The sequence below is a fragment of the Gigantopelta aegis genome, chromosome 4 (assembly GCF_016097555.1).
Source record: "Gigantopelta aegis isolate Gae_Host chromosome 4, Gae_host_genome, whole genome shotgun sequence".
NCBI lineage: Eukaryota > Metazoa > Mollusca > Gastropoda > Neomphalida > Peltospiridae > Gigantopelta > Gigantopelta aegis.
The window spans coordinates 2,108,275-2,128,535 of record NC_054702.1 but is presented as its reverse complement, the minus strand read 5'-3'; the positions used below and the strand labels follow the sequence as shown (position 1 = coordinate 2,128,535).

At 33.6% G+C, this 20,261-nt stretch overlaps 1 protein-coding gene across 8 annotated transcripts in view; it reads left to right on the top strand.

Moving 5' to 3' along the window:
* The window catches only part of LOC121372468, a 169,332-nt gene that overhangs the window by 125,346 nt on the left and 23,725 nt on the right, over window positions 1-20,261 (top strand). For all 8 annotated transcript variants that reach the window (XM_041498787.1, XM_041498791.1, XM_041498788.1 and 5 more), the window contains 6 exons: window positions 8,313-8,343; window positions 10,584-10,724; window positions 11,975-12,106; window positions 13,905-14,002; window positions 15,879-15,925; window positions 16,866-16,912. In XM_041498787.1, coding sequence (XP_041354721.1) covers window positions 8,313-8,343; window positions 10,584-10,724; window positions 11,975-12,106; window positions 13,905-14,002; window positions 15,879-15,925; window positions 16,866-16,912 — 496 coding nt within the window. The remainder of the gene's footprint in view (window positions 1-8,312; window positions 8,344-10,583; window positions 10,725-11,974; window positions 12,107-13,904; window positions 14,003-15,878; window positions 15,926-16,865; window positions 16,913-20,261) is intronic.

Genomic DNA, 20,261 nt, shown 5'->3' with positions numbered 1-20,261 from the left:
AATGTCGGAGGAAGAATTTTCAAATACTTAAAGATTGGAGTGGTCTGTAGCTCTGTTCACAAGTTGAACTGGTTTAACTAGTATGGTTTAGCTAAAACACTTTTGGTTGGAAATGACAAGCGTTCAAACAAGCAATATAGTTGTACCGCAATAAGGCAGAAGTGTAATTATCTGCAAGACATCAAAACAACAATGGGCTACAAGTCTGTTAGGCCATTGCTAACGCACCTACTGCTTATTCCTTCCACCGTATACTAGTTTAACTAAAACAGTTTGTGTTCACATTTACATTTAAACTGTTTTAACTAAACCACATCCTGAAATGTTTTAGTTATACAATGTACCAGTTTAACTGTAGCAGTATAGAGAAATATTGTATTGACACTTACATTTTAAACTGGTTTAATTATCCAAGTTTAGTTAAACTAGTTTAAACCCAATATTGCCACATAGGCTGCACCATGCCAAACAGCCAGAATCTCTCAAGTTTACTTTTCCAAGTTGTCAACAATTTAAAACCAAAAACAATTCTTCTTGTGTATCCAGTTCAGTGGGTTTGTTGATGTGTGACAACCATTAAAGTGCTGTGCCAGATGTATGATGTATTGAGCTATGTCATTCAAGATATTATTTAATATGATTAGAAAATTAAAAAAAAAAAAATTAAAAATTATATACCGGTATATTTTCCATTAAAAAATATTCCCCTGAAAAACAGAACCAGCTGAATTCGTTTCGGGAATTTCCGTAAGATTTGATCCGTGACATCACGAAGGGAACTCCTTTCGATAGTCAGCGCCATTGTTCATTGCTTATTTTGTGTTTATTATGGTTAAACGGCGTGTTGTTGGCGGCTGTAGCAATACAAAAGCCGATAAATTTAGTCTTCACGCATTTCCTAGTAATGTTGCTGTGAGAAAGCTGTGTGTGAATTTGATTAAAACAACGTGGAAATACTGGACAGGAAGAAAATGCCGGAGACCGTTGCGACAGCATACACTTTAGTTTCGATTTGTCAGAACTGGCTTGTCGGCTTTAGCGAGATATGGGAATACCATGTGTTATGGCTTTTAAAAAAGATGCTGTACCAACAATTTTTCTGCGACACAAAACAAATGACAACAAGCCGATGCCATCCACACCGAAACGACCTTGGGGTGCATATCGTCAATGTCCCAAATTGCATTATGCTTTCAACTCCGGTCAGTTTGTTTTCTCATGCATGGTTCATGCAATCATCGAGATCCGATTTGTTGTTGTTTGCATCTCGTTCATTTGTGAGATTTTTCTTTACAGTTCGAGAACCATTAAAACAATAAAGTACAGACAAGTAAGTATCTATAGCCTAGTCCGTCCCATCCTACAAAAATATAGGGGTTTTTTGTAAAAAGAAAAAGAAAAAAAAGAAGCTAATTTTGTATGCATCTTAGAAAACAATCGGCTCAGAAATAAATGACTTGTAAATTCCATAGTATGAAAATATACATTAAATTAATTTTACTATACCTTCCACAGAGAAAACCTTTTTTTCATACTATGGAATGTGCTATAAGTTATTTATTTCTGAGCAGACTGTTTTCACAACTGCACAAAAAAAAAATAGTATTGTTTTGTTATTTCCAAAATACTTTTACTCTCTTTTTTTTTACGTCAAACTAAACTGAAATTATTCACACAAAAAACATCTTCATAGAGGGATGGGACAGACTAAAAGTCGTTTTTGTTTATTTCTTAAAATTACCGATATCGGGTCCACTTGACTCGTAGAATTCAAGAGTTATTTATCGTCTTTTCTACTACCGTATATTGCCGTGTATTAGCCGACTCCTTGGATAAGCCGACCTCTTATTTTTCCCCTAAATATCTAGTACAAAATCATCGGCCGTGTGTATAAGCCGAAGTCATCTTTTGTCCCGCTGTTTGTTATATCGATTTCAATAATACTGTCAACAAATAGACTTGTGCTTTTCTTGTTCATTATATTTGTTTTCCCTTTAATTATTACAAACACGGTAATCGTGATCGCAATCAATGTGGCAATGCTAACATCTACCATACCGTGAAAAATAATTTAGAACTGATAAAGCATAACAGAAAAATAAATAATTCAAGCTGTAACAACATATCACTACACACAAGTAATTAATTTATTCACTGGACAGCAAAAAGTAAAATCGTTGAGGCATGTTTAATCCCCCACCACACACACACACAAAAACAAAAGATCATGCGGTCCGTGACTGCAGCTGTTCACTGTATATAGTATGGTCATGTGACAATAGTGGGAGTAATTACTGTCCTGAAATTCATGTTATGTTTTTTCAGTCGGTAATATTAATAATGAGCTTAATTTATTTATGACATCACTTTACAGTTTAATGCACCCTCCCAACAAAACAATAATATTAAAAATATAATACTTGTTTGAAGAAAAAACACCATTTTGTATCTTAAATTTGCTATATGAAAGACTGGTCCCAGTACAGGTCAAACAAAGATGGCGGACAGTTGGAAAGAATACGTTTTTACCATTGAAATGACAATAAAACAAGTAATTTTTTATTATTATTCATCAAACTTATAATGCATTCAAGAACAAAAAACTGCATAATATTGCATGATGGGGTGTTTTATTTATACTGTGCACAAATTATTGTTACATAATCTGTGAAAGGCTTAGGGTCTGATCAAAATTTATAAGTCACGGTCGGGAGTATTTTCGATCGGACTTTTATGCTCCAATTTGTTGCCTCCGTGTATAAGCCGACTCTCTTCTTTTGGAAAGTGTTTCTAGACTTCAGAAGTCGGCTAATACACGGCAATATACGGTACATCACAAGTATTAGAACATACAGTGTAGCAAAATAATTCGAACACAAAACAAGAATAAAAGTTGTAAATTAGTGGTAAGCTGTCTCCACGACCATTTTCATCATCATCTGTCAGGCCGGTGGTTCGTCGGAAGATGTTCCAGGTTCAACCTGATACGATATTATTTGTTGTGTTGCACAAATATTAGTCCAGTCGTCATTACTACACTATTCATCATCGAAAGAAGAATCGCATGATCAAGCTTGGCAGTCGCTGTCGGTCCAACTTTCGCTTGCGCTGGAAGTCATCTCGTGGTAGGTTTCTGTAAAGCGCGTTCCCTTCGTGACGTCACGGCTATTTACAGGCAAATGTTTTTACCGAGAATTTTACTCGGTCGTTTCCGGCAGTGTTCTACGGGAGTGATGTTTTAATACTTTTATGGGGCATTTTTGTAATTATTGACTTACATATCGATGTAAAATATTATTGCAATGAATTAAGAAAGCATTTAATTGTGGAATTTGAAATTTTAGTGTATGGTCTGGCACAGCACTTTAATAACAATTTATAAATTTTTGTCTTGGTGGAAAAACATATCATGTCATTTTGATGATGATGTCTTTGATGATTCTTAAATTGTTCGAGCAGTACTGTTAGGTTTTGATAACCGTCAGTTACATCTGTTGAATTTCTCAGAATATTGATCTTGCTCACTGATTTGCTTTTTATTAGACCCATGGAATTTGATGATTACTTTGAATTGTGGGGACAGTGACAAGATGAGCTATATTGATTACACAAGTTCATCTATTCCTAGGTTGGGGGGTGGGGGGTGGGGGTGTATGAAGGTGTCATATTTCAACTCTTAGGGCACCTTGTTAGTCTTGGGTCTATCATTTCCTTTTCATTATCACAACAAGCATTCTGCCAGAAAATAATTTGAGGGTACTTATTAAAAACAAGACAGATCCTAAGTTCCCCTACTAGGTGGTTATGGCTTCAAAATACTTTAATTACACACTACATTTAATATACTTTGATACATTTCCAACACTAATTTCCAAAATTTTAGGATACATAATTTTACCCTTTGGTACAAACCCTGCACAAGGAATTTTCTTCAACATACAGTGTGTGTGTACATATGTGTGTACTTTTTACATCACATTTAATAAGGGAAGATTAAGTTAAAAATTGATAGTATGATCGTATAAATTACCATTGAACCCAAAATAGGATGATCAGACCCTAGGAGTTCATCTAAATTTGTGCAGTAGATACTTTTAATGTTTAAGCCTTACTTGAAAAATATTGTGAAAGCAGCTCACTATCAATACCAATTTCAATGTTGTTCTTCTCTTCAATAATGTCCATGATTACACCACAACACAGAACTGACTTACTTCATGATCCCTCACCAGGATTTTCTGTTGTTGGAGGGGTGGGGGATAGGTGTCTCTAAATTTATTTAGGGTCAAAGATCTCAAATTCTTCAATTCTCCTTTAACATACTCTGTTCTGTGTGCCAGCCCACAAGTTAATTTTAGCCATAATTATTTGCCAAACTCTTTTTATATATATATATATTTCTTTTTTTAATTTATTGTTTTGAAATATGTGGTTTAGTCACAATATGTTTTTCTTGCACTGAGCACATGATCTCCTCTGTGAAACTGGGTTTCTGCAGGGTTGTTTTTCATGTATCTACATGGCCTCAGATTACAGTTATCTTCCCATTTGGTTGTCGAAAATCCGGAAGTTTCACCGCGCAAGTAGTCTGCTGTTTGACTGTGATTATTTCATGGCAGACAGCTATGAAGTGGCAACTGTTTGACTGAAGTGACAGGGGATAGCATGTAGTTTGTAAACATGTGTAACTTGTTGACATTGAAGACTTGTTTGTGGTAATTCCGGCCCATGCAAAAGTAGTGCTTTTTGTGTAAAATGGGTGTACTCCGGCCTGGTTTAGAGGGTGTGTCTGTTTAAACCAATATGCTGGGAGAAAGAGCTGGACAACAGGGGTTGTCCTTTTCAGGGTATGTGTCCCCCATGCAGGCAAAGGTACATACAAAACTTCACGGGCCTGCTGATATTAATAAAAATGTTATAGCCACTAAGGCTATATAGAAACATATAGCGAAATTAATTGTGGTCTGAGGCCTGATATAGTTCACACATTACACCGGTTAAATGCTTGATTCTGATGAAAGTATTATAACCAGAGAGGTGAAATTACACAGACTGATTGTGCATACCACAAGGATATGAAAACTAATTTATTTATTTTCTAAATATTTTATTAAATTAAAAAACATTTTTTTTGAATTTATTAAAAATTAAAATTAAAATTTTCAACTTTTAAATTTCAGTATCCTCCAAAATAGCATAAGATGACCTCTGATGTTACTACAGGTTGTTGCAATATTTTTTAACAGTTTTGAGCTAATAATTTGGTAAAAAAGAGCAAAAGTTGGATTTTGTTAGTCAATATTGAGATTTTAATTTTTTTTACATATTGAATTTTAATGAGTTTCTCAATTATTGCAATTGGACAGAAGATCTAAATATAATGAATATATCACTACTAAATGTAATTAAACACTTTAAATAAATAGTATACAGTTTTTAACAAGATTAAGTACTCTAATAATACATTTCACCTACATTTATGTAAATTACACACTTCAGTCATTTTTCAAAAATGGTCTTTTATCCTTAGAAAATCTAATAGGCTAATATTCTATGCTGTCTGAATGTATTTATTGTGTTCAGTAATCAGATGCTGGTATACTTGTCAAGTTTATTGCAGAAAATGTGCCAAAAAGGTTAACATTTGGCTTGTAATACATATGGCAGAATAATCCATAATGCATATTCAGTGGTCATTACTACAAACATCCTTCCAATCAAGAAATACTACACTGAGGTATCCCAGACACTGGCACATGACTACACTTGTTAACAGTTATCACTGGAAACTGAAAAATATGGTGCAAGTACCTCTTGGTAGGATTTATATCAGCATTTTGTGACAAAATCTTCATTTTCAAAGTTGTCGTCAACAAAAAAAATATTATGGTGTATACCTAAGTAATATCTGTAGGGCATATTCATATTAATATGCATTTATATGGACTGTTTTGCCTTTTACAAAGTGGCTACATGTCTAATACAGTAAATGAAGTAGAGTAAGTAAATACAGCAGGTCAAAATTGAATATGAGGCCTATCATGTCTAATTTTCCCTGAAATTAGTGTGTAAACATTTGTTGCAAATGGCCCCAATTTTGTGACTTTCACCATCCCTCTGACACATTTCTAATAATGTATCATGAATTCAGTCACCATATCTTTACTAAGCCTCCACTTAACATATCTAAAATGCAAAATTTTACAGTTTTAGATTTTTTTGTTTCTCAAAAATTTAAATTTAAGTTTAATATTTAATTAAAAATGAAGTAAAATCTAATGATTGATTTTTTTTCCTATAAATATTTCAAAATCTTTCCAAGACAACACTGTGCAGATAGAACATATGTAGAAGAAAAAATAGCTGCTCATTGTATGAAGAAATTCCAAAATTTGATAAAGTTATTACATTTTGAAGTTGGTGTCCCTCAAGTTTCCATTGCTAAAATTGGCCATGGCAAGGCACTGTGGTAGGTGTTTTAACACAGCCTCTGTATACTCTCAGTTTAAAGGTGACATACCGATACTTACCGAGCATTGCTTTAATATGTATATCATTGGAATGCATTAGTGTGGGCCAGTTTTTAGGGGAAAAAATGGACTGATAGGCCTCAGATTACAGTTATCTTCCCATTTGGTTGTCCAAAATCCGGAAGTTTCACCGCGCAAGTAGTCTGCTGTTTGACTGTGATTATTTCATGGCAGACAGCTATGAAGTGGCAACTGTTTGACTGAAGTGACAGGGGATAGCATGTAGTTTGTAAACATGTGTAACTTGTTGACATTGAAGACTTGTTTGTGGTAATTCCGGCCCATGCAAAAGTAGTGCTTTTTGTGTAAAATGGGTGTACTCCGGCCTGGTTTAGAGGGTGTGTCTGTTTAAACCAATATGCTGGGAGAAAGAGCTGGACAACAGGGGTTGTCCTTTTCAGGGTATGTGTCCCCCATGCAGGCAAAGGTACATACAAAACTTCACGGGCCTGCTGATATTAATAAAAATGTTATAGCCACTAAGGCTATATAGAAACATATAGCGAAATTAATTGTGGTCTGAGGCCACATGGGTGGTGTCCATTTTGAATGACAGCAGTGGTAGATGGAAAGGACTAGTATGGTACAAGTGAAGGGTGGTGAAAACAGGGAAATCCCTGCATAGTTGACACAAGTTGATGTACTCTTTATATTAGATTTAGTAATTGCAACATATTGATGCACTCCTAGTGGTGTCATTAGTCTGACACAGCTAATCAGTACATATGGTCTAGTCTTGATATTAGGCTATGTCTGTCCATGCACATGGTCCCAGAAACTGAAGAAAACTACAATAGTACAAGACAAAACAAGACAAGTCTATTTTGTGTGTCTTTTGGTTTTTGAGTCTTTAATATATAGCTGTTAAATTTACTGAAAGCATTGTAAACTGTCCAGCTATTATTACTGGTTTACTGAATCAGATGTACTGCATAAATGTTCTCTCTTTCTTTCTTTTTCATTATAATGAATCTTTAACCGTGCAATCATAATTATTTAACGACTTCGAGGGAAATTGTTGTCTGAGCCTCTCTGAGGTATTAATTGGTCTGCTTGCAATTACTTCAAGTCTGATAGTCTTTCACTGTCTGTGATAGTGTTCAAGATACGATCCAGAAATGGATTGGAGGAAACTGTATGTCAGACTGTTCTCGGCATGGTTTTAATCAATACACCATTACACAAGCCAGCAATCAGCATTATTGTTGGGCTACCATTGCAGGCATTTGCAGTTTTGCAATATGAATGTATTTCGCAGGTTGGTCCTTCAAGCTTTAAAAAATTCTGAAGGGTAAGTTGTTGTGTTATTAAATATTCAGCACTATCTCAACTGTATTGATTTACCCAGCCCTACACCGCCCCCACTTCTCATTATTTTGGTTGTAATACAAATGCACAAGACAAACCGATTAATGTTGCATTGTTTAAATCATGGTCTGATTCCTGTACATTTGTTATTCATCTAATAGCTGGAGTGTTGTTAAATGGTTACTTCTTCTATTTCTGTTTTTACTAGAAATATTTTTCAGATTTACATGGATTGGTTTATACAGACTTCATTTTCTATTAGACTTTTGTAAATTTGGTTTGTGTTGGTGGGGTATTTTTTCAAAAGCATATGACATTTATTAATAAATGGTAATTGTTATTAGTGAGACACCATAAAATAAACTGTTTGGGTTGATGTAGTGTATGAGGAACTAATTACTGGCCATTACCAGGTTGTTTCTTGGCTTACTTTTCAACACAAACTTATTTTCACAAGTGTTTTTATCATTACAGATGTGATGATCTTTCTGAACAAGAAATTGAGGTAAATACATTTCTTATTTGAGTGTGTATGTCTGTGTGTGTGTGTGTGTGTGTGCGTGCATGCGTGCGTGTGTGTGTGTGTGTGTGTGTGTGTGTGTGCGTGCGTGCATATGTGTGTGTGTGTGTGCGTGCATGTCTCTGTGTGTGTGTGTGTGTGTCTGTGTGTGTGTGTGCGTGTGTGTGTGTGTGTGTTTTCAAAAATTAGAAAATAAGGTTTTGGACCACTGCACACTTTGAATGAATCATAGTTGATATATTTTTGTAATTACAAATAATTGATTTACTTTCTTAATCTAACTAAGATCAAAATGGTGACAATGCATGCTGCTTATAGAAGTAGCTGTTTTCTTTCCTAGCATACATGGTTAGCTCTTTTCGCATTATTTCTGTGACATCATGGTCTGTCAAAGAATATGTTGGTTGAGACGTTTTCATTCACTTAAACACTATTGATGAGTTCCAAAATTGGGGAAATTTGAAATAACCACATAAATTGCGGTGGTCGTCTGAAATTGGATTAAATCCCGTGATATAGTTTAAATAAAGCAATGTGTATACATGAAGCTATAATTGTTTGAAACATTGTTTTTTCTCCAATTGACATTTCTTGGAGGGAATGAGTAAATACAATCAATCTTCAGTTATCTTGGTTATTAATCTCAAACCATGTGTTTTAAGGTGGGCGATTGCCCACGCATGACATTGCCCACTTAAAGTGTCGACCAGGCTGGCTATACATTCCACCTGCCTAATAAAGTTGGTCGGCACTTCATGTAGGAAGTGGCACAAGGTCTGAATATCTTATGAAATAACAGATTTAAAACTGAAATAATATCAGTACTTTCTGCATTATCAGTACCCTACCAGTACAACCGGAGGGGACTGGCTTTTATCTCTGTCCTTCCATCATTCTTTCTGTCTGTCTCCCCATCCATCCATCTGTCTGTCCCACATATGTCTAACAAATAAAAAAGGCTACTTTAACATAGCAAAAATAAATGTGGAAGTAGGTGTGTTTGTACAAAACTAATTAAAAAACAACTAAAAAACGTAATAAAACCCTAATGAGTATTACTAAATTGTATCTGACTGTTACCACCTACTACAATCTGTGACAATCAGGCTGCTACTAAAGTCCAAGAAAGACACAGGTTGTTTTCTTTATTGCTCCTCGGGTTTTTGTTGTTTGTTTTCTTTCTTTTTTTTCTTTTTTCTTTTTTTCTTTTTTGGTTGGTTGTTATTGGGGGCTGGATGGTGGGATTTAGCTCAGTCAGTTGAGTGCTTGCTTGAGGTGCATGCATCGCAGGATCGAACCACCTCAGTGGATCCATTTAATTGATTGGGTTTTTCTCATTTCAACCAGTGCATCACAACTGGTTAAAGGCCTATCTGTGTGGAAAGTGCATGTAAAAGATCCCTTGCTGCATTAGCAAAAATGTGGCAGGTTTCCTCTGATGACTACAAGTTGGAATTAGCAAATGTTTGACATCCAATGGCTGATGATTAATTAATCAATGTGCTCTAGTGGTGTTGTTAAATAAAACAAACTTTAAGTTAAATGTTGACAGTTACTGTATACAATCAATCAGGAACAAGTTTTAGAAAGTATATAATAGAGTTGTCAACGTGTACAAATGTGTAGTAAAAATATCAATATTCAGTTGGGAAGCATTGGTTCCTTGACATTACCAGCAAACATTTAAAAATATTCTGTGAAAAATTGACACTTATTATTGACATCCCTGTTGGGGGGGGGGGGGGGGGGGGGGGGGATCCAATAAAGGGCACTTGTTTTTTATGGTTCAGCTTGATTAATATCTTTAGATGAAACTAATCTAGAAGTATACAGTTCAAGACAGATAGAAACCAGTACAGAAAATGTTATCTAGGCTTGTTGTTGAGTTGTTTCTGGGGGTTTTGTTTGCTTTTTTTTCTTTCATAATATTAACTGAATGTATCTTTTTCAAGCCCAGAATTGCCTAGAGACATTTTCACTTATATATACCTGTACATGCAATGAAACATGAAATTTCATTAATAAAAGCTACATGTATTTCTACTGATTATTAGATTGGTAACCTTTTGATGGCTACATTTACATAGCAAAGGTTATATGAGGACCAAAAAAATAGCATCTCGACATAATGATTGGCATACATCAATAGTCAGATTGACTTCTCTCGCTTTTTATCCTGTTATTTTGAGTTGCAGTGTTTACACACTATGTTTTTCTGCAAACAGGCCAAGTTTCTCAGTCTTTCGCTGGCTTTCAAGACTGACAAGTTAACGTTGGAACAGAGGAAAGACATACAAGAGAGATCTCGAGATATTGCTGAAAGAAACATAGATCAGGAGTTACTAGGCTTGAGGAATGTTGTCGAAGTAAGTCAGATGCTACGTTGGTTTAACTGTCGGTGCATATCACATCAAGCAGTTTCTCCTCTTGTTTTACAAACCTGACTAACCAAAATATGAATCTCCCAAACCGTACATGAAATCTCTTTACTGTAATCTGATAGATCTACCTGGATGTAAAGTTTACAAATAGATCAATTATGCAAACATCAGTCTTGAGACTGGTAAAATGTTTATCTAGAAACAAGTTATCAATGAATTTTGTTGAGATTTCAGATTTGTTTGATATCTTATTGTATGACCCAGTAATATTTATAATTTTTATGTTTAAGTAAAAAGAAAAGGAATTTGCCTTGGGTATATAGAATTAAATTTCTTATATTGTTCATTTAATGTTAAGATTCAAAAATATTTTGTTTACTTAATTATTTCATTCACATCATATGTGATAGATTTGCGATGTTTTTCTCTCTGATTTATGGGACTGACTTGTAGTTAACTAACTTTGTGTTTTATTTGTATTCCAGTTCTATGGTAGTTATTTCACTATTTTAATATATGAGACTTATTTTGATACCTTCTGTTCATTGATTGTTTTATGTCCATACAAATGTGAAGGTTTTGTGCACATGTTGTATTGTATATTTGGAAGCCATGGATCAGTCATAACAAAAACTAGTTACTGCCATTCTAACTCAGTCTTTAGTAGTTATTTGCATCATAACATTATACATTTTTGCATGAAAGAGAGACAAAAATCACAACAGACTCTTTCTACATTCGAACAATTGTTTACATTTTTGGTCCGACAACTAGAGTTGTGGAATAAATTAACGTTTAATGACATCCAAAAGTTTATGAATAAAGACTACTCTATTTTGGGAATTCATTAAGGCAGAAGTTGTGATCTGGGGTCTTTGTCCTCTCTCCCACATTTCCAGGTTAACTTGTACGTGAAGTTTCATGAGCAGGAAATGGAATACATTTCAAGTTGCAAATATTAAAAGGAGTAACTTTGGATACTAAACAAAGACTTTAGCATTGTTGTATTTTGTTTCTTTTTTCCTTTTTTTACAATTTACTCAGTATGATAAATAGAAAATAAGTATTAAGAAAAGAAAATCGGTGAGTTAACATTGAGAAGAGTTATGTGACATCTTACATTGTGATCAAGGGGTCTAATGTTGGTGGTGGAGGGGGTGGGAGATTTCATTGCATTGAGGAATATGTTAGACTGTAACAGAACGACCAGTAATCCCTTACCTTGTTGTTGTCAGAAGCTGAACCAGCTGATATCTGACGTGCACGTGCACGAGATCGTGACAAAGATTCAGAACCACATTGACGTGTTGGAGCAGACCGCAGCCCGAGTCTCTAGCAGGGCCGAGGTGTTCGGAGCGGTCCAGCAGGTAACTAATCGGACACAGTATCATAGGGTCTTTCATCACACTGCTTTCTGAAAGACTCGTACAGAGGGAGGGTGGGGGGGATCTTCTTCCTCTTTTTTTTAACTGATACAGGGGAGGGGATATTGTTTTTAATTTTTTATTTAACCTTTTGATGATGTGGACTGGGTGTGTACCTTTTTAAACTGATGAGAAAAGCTGCTTTTTTTTTTTATATATATATTTATCATATAATATCTTACATTTTCAGTGCAATCAAAGTATGTGATATTTTTCAGATCACATACTTTAAGAATTTAATAGCTTTGCAAATTAGATGTCAATTAGTTGAGGTCTCGGCACTAGGTTTATTGACATTTAAGCAAACGTACTTGGGTGACACTCCATGATTGACGTATGCATTCATAGTCATCAAATAAAAACATTTCAATGGCAATTTGACACTGAAAGCTGTCCAGCGTTCAAAAAACAAAAGACGTTAGGCATAACTTTGATGTAAGGACATCCAAAATGATGTCATTCGAGTTTGACGTCATTTTCATTCAAAAATACACCGCACCACATATTCTTACGTCATTTGAATATCTAGTAATGGCAGACTGGAATTAAAGTTGCGTGTACAGTTTACAAAAACACTTATAAAGCTTGAGCTTATATGATAAAGACATTATTACCCTCGTGTATTTCGGTATCGTCAATATCGTATATTAGGAATAAAAATAATGTATTATACTCGCCAGGGACTCACATAATACAATTTTTATTCCTAATATACGATATTGACAATACCGAAAAACACTCTGGTAATAACCTCTATATATATTCCAATAAATGTATCTATTACTTACTCCATGGTATGTACTACCCTGGCTATGGAATGTTGCATATAAAAGAAAAGAGTAGTCCATGAAGTGGGGCGACAGCAGGTTTCCTCTCTCAGTATCTGTGTGGTCCTTAACCATATGTCTGATGCCATATAACCGTAAATAAAATGTGTTGAGTGCATCATTAACTAAAAGAAAGAAAATGGGTTATGTTAGGGTTAGGGTTAATAAAATCATACAGTAATGATAAGAGTAATTAATTTTGTCAAAAAGTTAACTTAAAAAAAACAAATCTGCAAAAATAAATTTGGGTATGGCGCCAGAAATCCTGACTATTAATTTCACAGATTTTACGTTAAAAGTTTGTTATTTGTTTTCTGTATGTACATGTAAAAACAAACTTAAACTCAAACAGATTTTACATATATTTTAATTGTTTAAACTGTAGAAATAATTACAGTTGACAGTCATTATGGTATTTCATAGTGGATCATCACACTGGCAGTTTAACTACTGGTAATCAGTTTTCAGTTAAGGATTGTCAGTTATTTCTTTTACGTTCATCAGGGTAGGAACAAAAAACATCCACATATTGTGTGAATCGTCGATGCCATTTAAATATAAGTTTGACAATGATTATTTTTTTCATAATAGATGAACATAAAAGAAATAAAACTTAAAATCCTTATAATTAAATTTCAAACATACTTTCTAATACAGTGTATTTTTAATAATTATTAGTAGTATTTTAGGGAGGGGGGGGTCTTAAAGATACTGCTTAATAAGACAACGCAACAATATAAAGTGACGTCACCTGATATCATTACTTGACAACATCATTTTTATGTTCCTCAAAATATGAACAAACTTGTGGTCCTACAGCTGGACCAATGGGATGACATTAAACAAATAAATGTAAAAGAAATTGAATTATTTCTTATTAATCCCTGGCACTGTACATCGTGTTGTGTTTGTAGGAGATGAGGATGAGCCGGGCAATGGAAGTGATGGTTGTTCATGTGGAGAATGTCAAGAGATCTCAGGAAAAAGATCGCTTGGAGCTGGAAGAGGCGAGGTCAGCTTGTAGATTTGCTACTTTGTCTTTACATGTATATTTTACTTATTCAGGCAATCTGGATACAGAATATCATTGTTGCAGTTGTTTTGTTATGGTACGTTAACTGTTAACACCATTAAGGTTGACAACAGTCACTCTTCACACCTTTGTTCTGACTTCGTACACAATAGATATAATATATCCAACAGTAATTTTTGTATGTGATATATCTGACACAAGGTACTTTTTACTTCTTTCATCTTTTTAAACTTAAACTTAATATTTTGTCAAAAATTATAAAAAATAAAAATATATCAAATTGTAAACAGCGTTGTCTGTTATAGAATTTTGGCAGGGATCAAGGTTAGTTGACCAGTTTTTATTTTAATGTGGTGAAGCATTGTAATAACCCAGCTAATTTTGAATTCCAATGATGCCAGTTTTCATCTTACAATAACAATAAACTGGGTACATGACGTTTCCGTAAAATTGTTACTGACAATTTTTTGTTTGAACATTACTAATGCGCTTGAATGTGTTTGAAGAAAATCTTGTACCGTATATCTTCGCCTGTAAGTCGATCTCGGCTATAAGTCGAGTCCCTAATTTCAAGCCCTGAAAACGTATTTTTTTAGTGACCCGTTTATAAGTCGACCCATGAAAAACTACTTATAAATATTGAAATATTTCTTATTTTCAGCACATGAGAACAATAATATTTGAACACAAGAAAATTATTTTACAAACTTCGGTTTTCACGTTTTGTACATCGCAATATGATCAGACTATTCCAATCAAACTATCATTATTACATAGCATCAAAACGAAATATTCCCTTAGAAGAGAGTGAAAGCTGTTTGACTGTTACTGTATAGTACTGTACAGATGGTTTTGTGCACAGACAACAACTTTATTTATAAACACTGACAACAGATCACTACGATAAAACTGAAAGTATCACGTTTTGCCGCCATATTAATACATGTAAGGAGGATAACTCTGGAAAGTACACTGGTTTTTGTACCAAATGATGTGTGTCCCTATTGCTCTAGATAAGTGAACTGCAGAGATCAATCTATTTTAAGGGAAAGCTTAGTAATATTCATGAAGTTAATCACCGCCAAAACATTGTTTGAACAACCATTAATGCCAGTGACCAGATTTCAAAATAAACTCAGGCAACAGGTAGTTAGTATTGTTTACATTTTTACTATTAGTTATGACTGTTAATTTAACTAAGTGGACTGTTGTCTTGGCATGTGAGTGAGATCGTACGCCTTTTCGCATAACCAAAACCGTTCTAATGCCAAAAAAAATAGGTTATAAAAAATAAATGTGTCAAATTAACATATTTGAGTATAAATACATGGCATACTTCAACAATAAAACTTGTAAAATAATCCCCAAAACAAATATTTTTTGGTGAAATTTTTTTACCCTCTTATAAGTCGACCCCCCAAGTTATAAAATAATTTTTGGGTGAAAAAAATTCGACTTATAGGCGAAGATATACGGTAATTAAAAAATTGTACCATTTATGAAATATGGATTTCAAGTGAAATTACGGTGAGAAATGTTATATTTATTGTGTACGAAGCCAAAACAAGGGGCCGAAGAGTTGACTGTTGTCGACCTTAGGACTAATGAATTTTAGATACCATCTCTTGCTTTAAACGTCTTGTGCTTGTTATTTTAAGCAGAATAATTGACCTTGCAACATCATTAAATTTGAAAAGGAAATAAAATGTTTGCATTAAAATCATTGATATATATATTTGTTATTAAACTGTATAGTCAGTGATGAAATATTTTAAAAGTTATGTATGGGTATGCTTTTTAATGTTTTCTATGCATTTCAGAAAGTGTGAATCATCTCTTAATTTGTTACTTTCAGAAAGCAACTAGAAAAACCCTTTGGAATGTCCAGTTTATCAGAATTAGGTAATGTCATACACAGCTAACATTATATCAGATAGCTATCTCTGCTGTTCAATGTTTGATAATTAAATTTCCATTACATTGATTACAATATAAGGCCATCCCATTGGTCCAGCCGTAGCAATGAAAGTTTGTTCATTTCTCGATGAATGTAAACATTATGTTGTCAGGGAACGTCATACCTGATAATATCATTTTATATTGCTAATTTGTTTTACTGAGCATTATTATTTTAACCCCAATAAATATATCAAAATAAAATATGAACTTCTAATGTTGTTATTATTAGTAAGCATGTTTCATATTTAATTATAAGTATTGTTTGTTATATCTTTTAAATCATCTGGGTATGAACCAAAAAAAAAAATCCGCGCAGATGATTTTTTTTGTTCATACCCTGATGAACGTAAAAGAAATAGACAATCCTTAAATATGTGAAGAATTTATTTCCAAAACATAATATCCACCAATTTCCAAATTTTGAAGTTAACAAAGAAGATATACCTATGTTTGTTCAATTCAGCAATAAGACGATAGAGTGTCTATGAAAACACAATCTATGCTCATCTAATAGAATCTTTAATATGTGCTTTGTGTGATGTAAATGAATGAACCGCATTTTGGAAATGAACTTTTCATATGTTATGCAACTGTTAGTTATATGAGTAGAATTGTTTACAACTGTTGTATCAATAAATATATTGGCTTTAAAATGCTGTTTATATATGCTTTATTGCTTATGATGTGTTTATATGTTTACTATGTATTTTACAGTAAATAACAAATATCTGGTATATAATTTCGTTTTAGTCTTCTTATTCTGTATATACAGTGATTATCGGCTTCATACTACATATCTGTTTATCTTTGGGGGTGGGGGAGGGGGTCTGTTTCTGAACCTACCCTTTTGGAAATTATTTGGTTTGTTAATGATTCCTTGCAGGTTCAAAACGATCTATGTCTGTGTGTCCAATGAATTTTCCACAGAAGGTAGGTTTTATACTCAGTTTTGTTTCATAGTCAAAATCATATATCCATTTATGGATTATACATTTTCAAATAAAAAAATCAACATGTGTTATTCTGAGGCAAACAATTTTCTTAAATCATTGTCACTGGACTTCTTTACCAGTGATGTATGTTCTGTAACTCAGTAACTATAGACTTATAGCAAATTAAAGACATTGACTCAGCAACTGTAGATTTTTAGCTGAAATAAAAATGTCAGGGAGGAGTTTATGTGACACATTCCTAATTTTTGAGGAGTGATAATCATTAATTAATAATAGCAATATAATTAGCAGCAGCCACTTTTTTTATCTAATGAATCTCTAATCTTTGGCTGAACACACACTTTTCCTCCACAGTAAAGCCAGTCATGTCAAACATTTTCCACTGATTCTTATGAAATCCAACCCCTTAAACCTGATTTAAGAATCGCGATTTGTATGTGTTTCCAGGTATAACATAGACATGTATTTAACTTCATAAAAATACAATGTAATAACAATAATGTAAAACTATACTTCTTGATGTCACATTTTGGAACATTAATGAGTAGAAACATAGACATAGTTCTTTTGTTACTCGTTCCAGTTTGGCATTTATTTCACCATGCTAATGCCAGTCTAATGTAAAATATACCAAACTATAAAAATTCGTGAATTATTTATGTGACTTTTACCATAGCCTTGTGAAAATGTATCTGTGTAAGTATAATATTTAGTTGATCTAAAAACATTACTTCTAAAGTAATCGGCTTAATGTTCTGTGAAGCATCTTCACTGAATGCTTTTGTGACAAAAGCTAGTGTGGTGTAATATATATTTCATTTATAGTTTTCATTCTCTTAGTATATTTACACAAAATATAAATATAGATATATTTAACGGTTCTTGCACCTTTAAATATCCACGTTTATTTGTGCTTGTGTATATGTTGTGGTTGTTTATTGTTCTTTCACCTCATTAATATATTTCAAATATCTATCACTGACATTGTAAATATTTTATCTTTCTTTTTCATCATCTAAACTTTGAAAGTGTGGCTAGTCTCAAACTGATAGGGTTGGTGCATATTTAGGTAATATCTGGTATTTACAGGATATGTTTCTTCTGCAGATTCGACATGACAGATCCTTGGTAATTTGTTTGAATAACAAAACTTGCTTTTGGTTAATTGCCATGGGTTTTTGGCATCTAATTAGGCAGCTTTGTTTTGCATACACTTGGCATCAAAATGAAAAATTATTTTAAGCATTTTAAAAGTTTCTAAAGGTATGGCTATTTGTGATTGAGTAGTTTATTATTAGTTATATTAAACCAGTTTTATTCAGAGTTGGTGATGGGGTGGGTAGGTTGAAGACTAGGCACTCTTAAGTATAGTAAGGAAAGGGAATACCTAAAAATTATATTTTAACTTTTAAGAACTTGCAAATAGTGGACAGAACTCTTCTTTTTATGGATCAAAGAAATATAGTGATATGCGATCTTATTGTGGAGCAGTAAATATGCTTCTGTAGTAAAATGTCAACACAAACATGTAGTCTATCTGAAGAACAAGTATGCTTATAAAAGACACTCTCTTTCATGTTTTTTTTTCCGTGTGGGTTTTTTTTGGGGGGTGTAGGTTTTCTGTTTTTTTAAATCATTGCTATCATTGCATTCATTTAATCATGTGCTGTATTTGTATTGTCATGGTCATGGTTATGGAAATAAAGTTGTACTTACATTAACTCTAGCACAGACTGCCATTCTTGACCAGAGTTATTCATGTGTCAGAATGAAAACCTTTTATTTTAGTTAATTATTATATACGTGTAAAATTATTACATACAGTAAAACAATAATTGTAACAGTTTACTTTACCCACTATATTACCTTTTCCGTCAGACCCCCTCCCCTTGAAACTTTAAGCTAAAATATGTATTTCCAGTTGATATTTTGTGAAATAATCAAAAGTGCAATCTTATTGAAGTTCCAAGTTTATGTGAAAAATATTTTTTATCAATAGATTATGTATTTTACAAAAGGTTATGAACACCGGTAGTTAGGTAATTTATTGAATCTATATTGTTTGATAACTCAGAAATGGCTATTTGCTCTCTGCACTTATAGTTTGATGCTTAATCTTATATACTAAATATTAACTAGCCACCTGCCTCGTGGAGTCACCTCTTGGACAGTATATTCCATTGCTTACATTGCCACATATATTTGACATTGTTCTTGTATTGTCCTGCTTTAAACTGGTTTCTAAACTATCACTTGCTTTGCCTTGTGGCACAAATAATTGAGTCCATTTTTGAAAACATATTTTTTGCCCACTATGTGTCTATAATGTGCCAGTGTGACAATAATCAAATGCTGGGTTTTGTTTTCTCTTCCTATTCAAGTGTCTCCAGCGCAGTAGGTCTCCCAGCCCCCTACTGAGAGACCAGGTACATTGCCCAGTAGTTCAAGTGTCTCGCCCTAGTGTACCAGCATCACAGCAATGGTCCCACCCTTTAGTCCTTACTGTTGTTAGCTGCTCATTGTGCTATACAAGATAATATAGGGAACGCCAGTCATTTTACAGCATACAGTAAATATTTGTAGCAATTTTCATTCTTACCAATTAGGTTTGTGTATCAACCTCTTAAATGCCAAAAGCTTTGACATTTGGCTAAACATTTTAATTACTTTCACAGTGAAAAACAGTCCAAAATTGATAGTGATGCTATAACCAACTGTCTTTTATGAAGGTGAATCATGCATTATTGACGACCACCTCAAGTAATTCATTATTTTAGACATTGGTGGTGGGTGGGTGCTGACTGAGATTGAGAGCACAGAGCAGTTTCTAGGGAGTTTAGGGGTATACACCCCCGTAAAAGTTTGAAAACTAAATGCAATTTTTTGCATTCTACAAATAAAATTAATCTCTGTCTTAAGATTTACTATTTACTACCAGTAATATATTTTATTCCGAATTATTGGAGAGCCCAGCCCCCCTGCTCCACCGTGCCTGATTTATCAAATGATTAAAAGTGATAAAATGTACACCTGTTGTACTTATTAGATGTTCCCTGAATTGTTTTGTATAGTATATCAATGATACAATTTGTGGGTATTGGTATAGTTAGCAGAAATAATAAAATTATTTTAGTTGCATGGGTTTTTAAGGGTATGAATCTCTAGTACACAGCCCTTAAAATTTGGATCATCTTACAACAGAAATTTAGTGGAGATAATAACACAGTAAACACCTGATAATGATAAAAAATACCATTGCAGATCAATTTTGCAACATCGTTTTGCTGTAAACTGCTGATAGTCATCGCAAATTTCTAGGGCTGTGT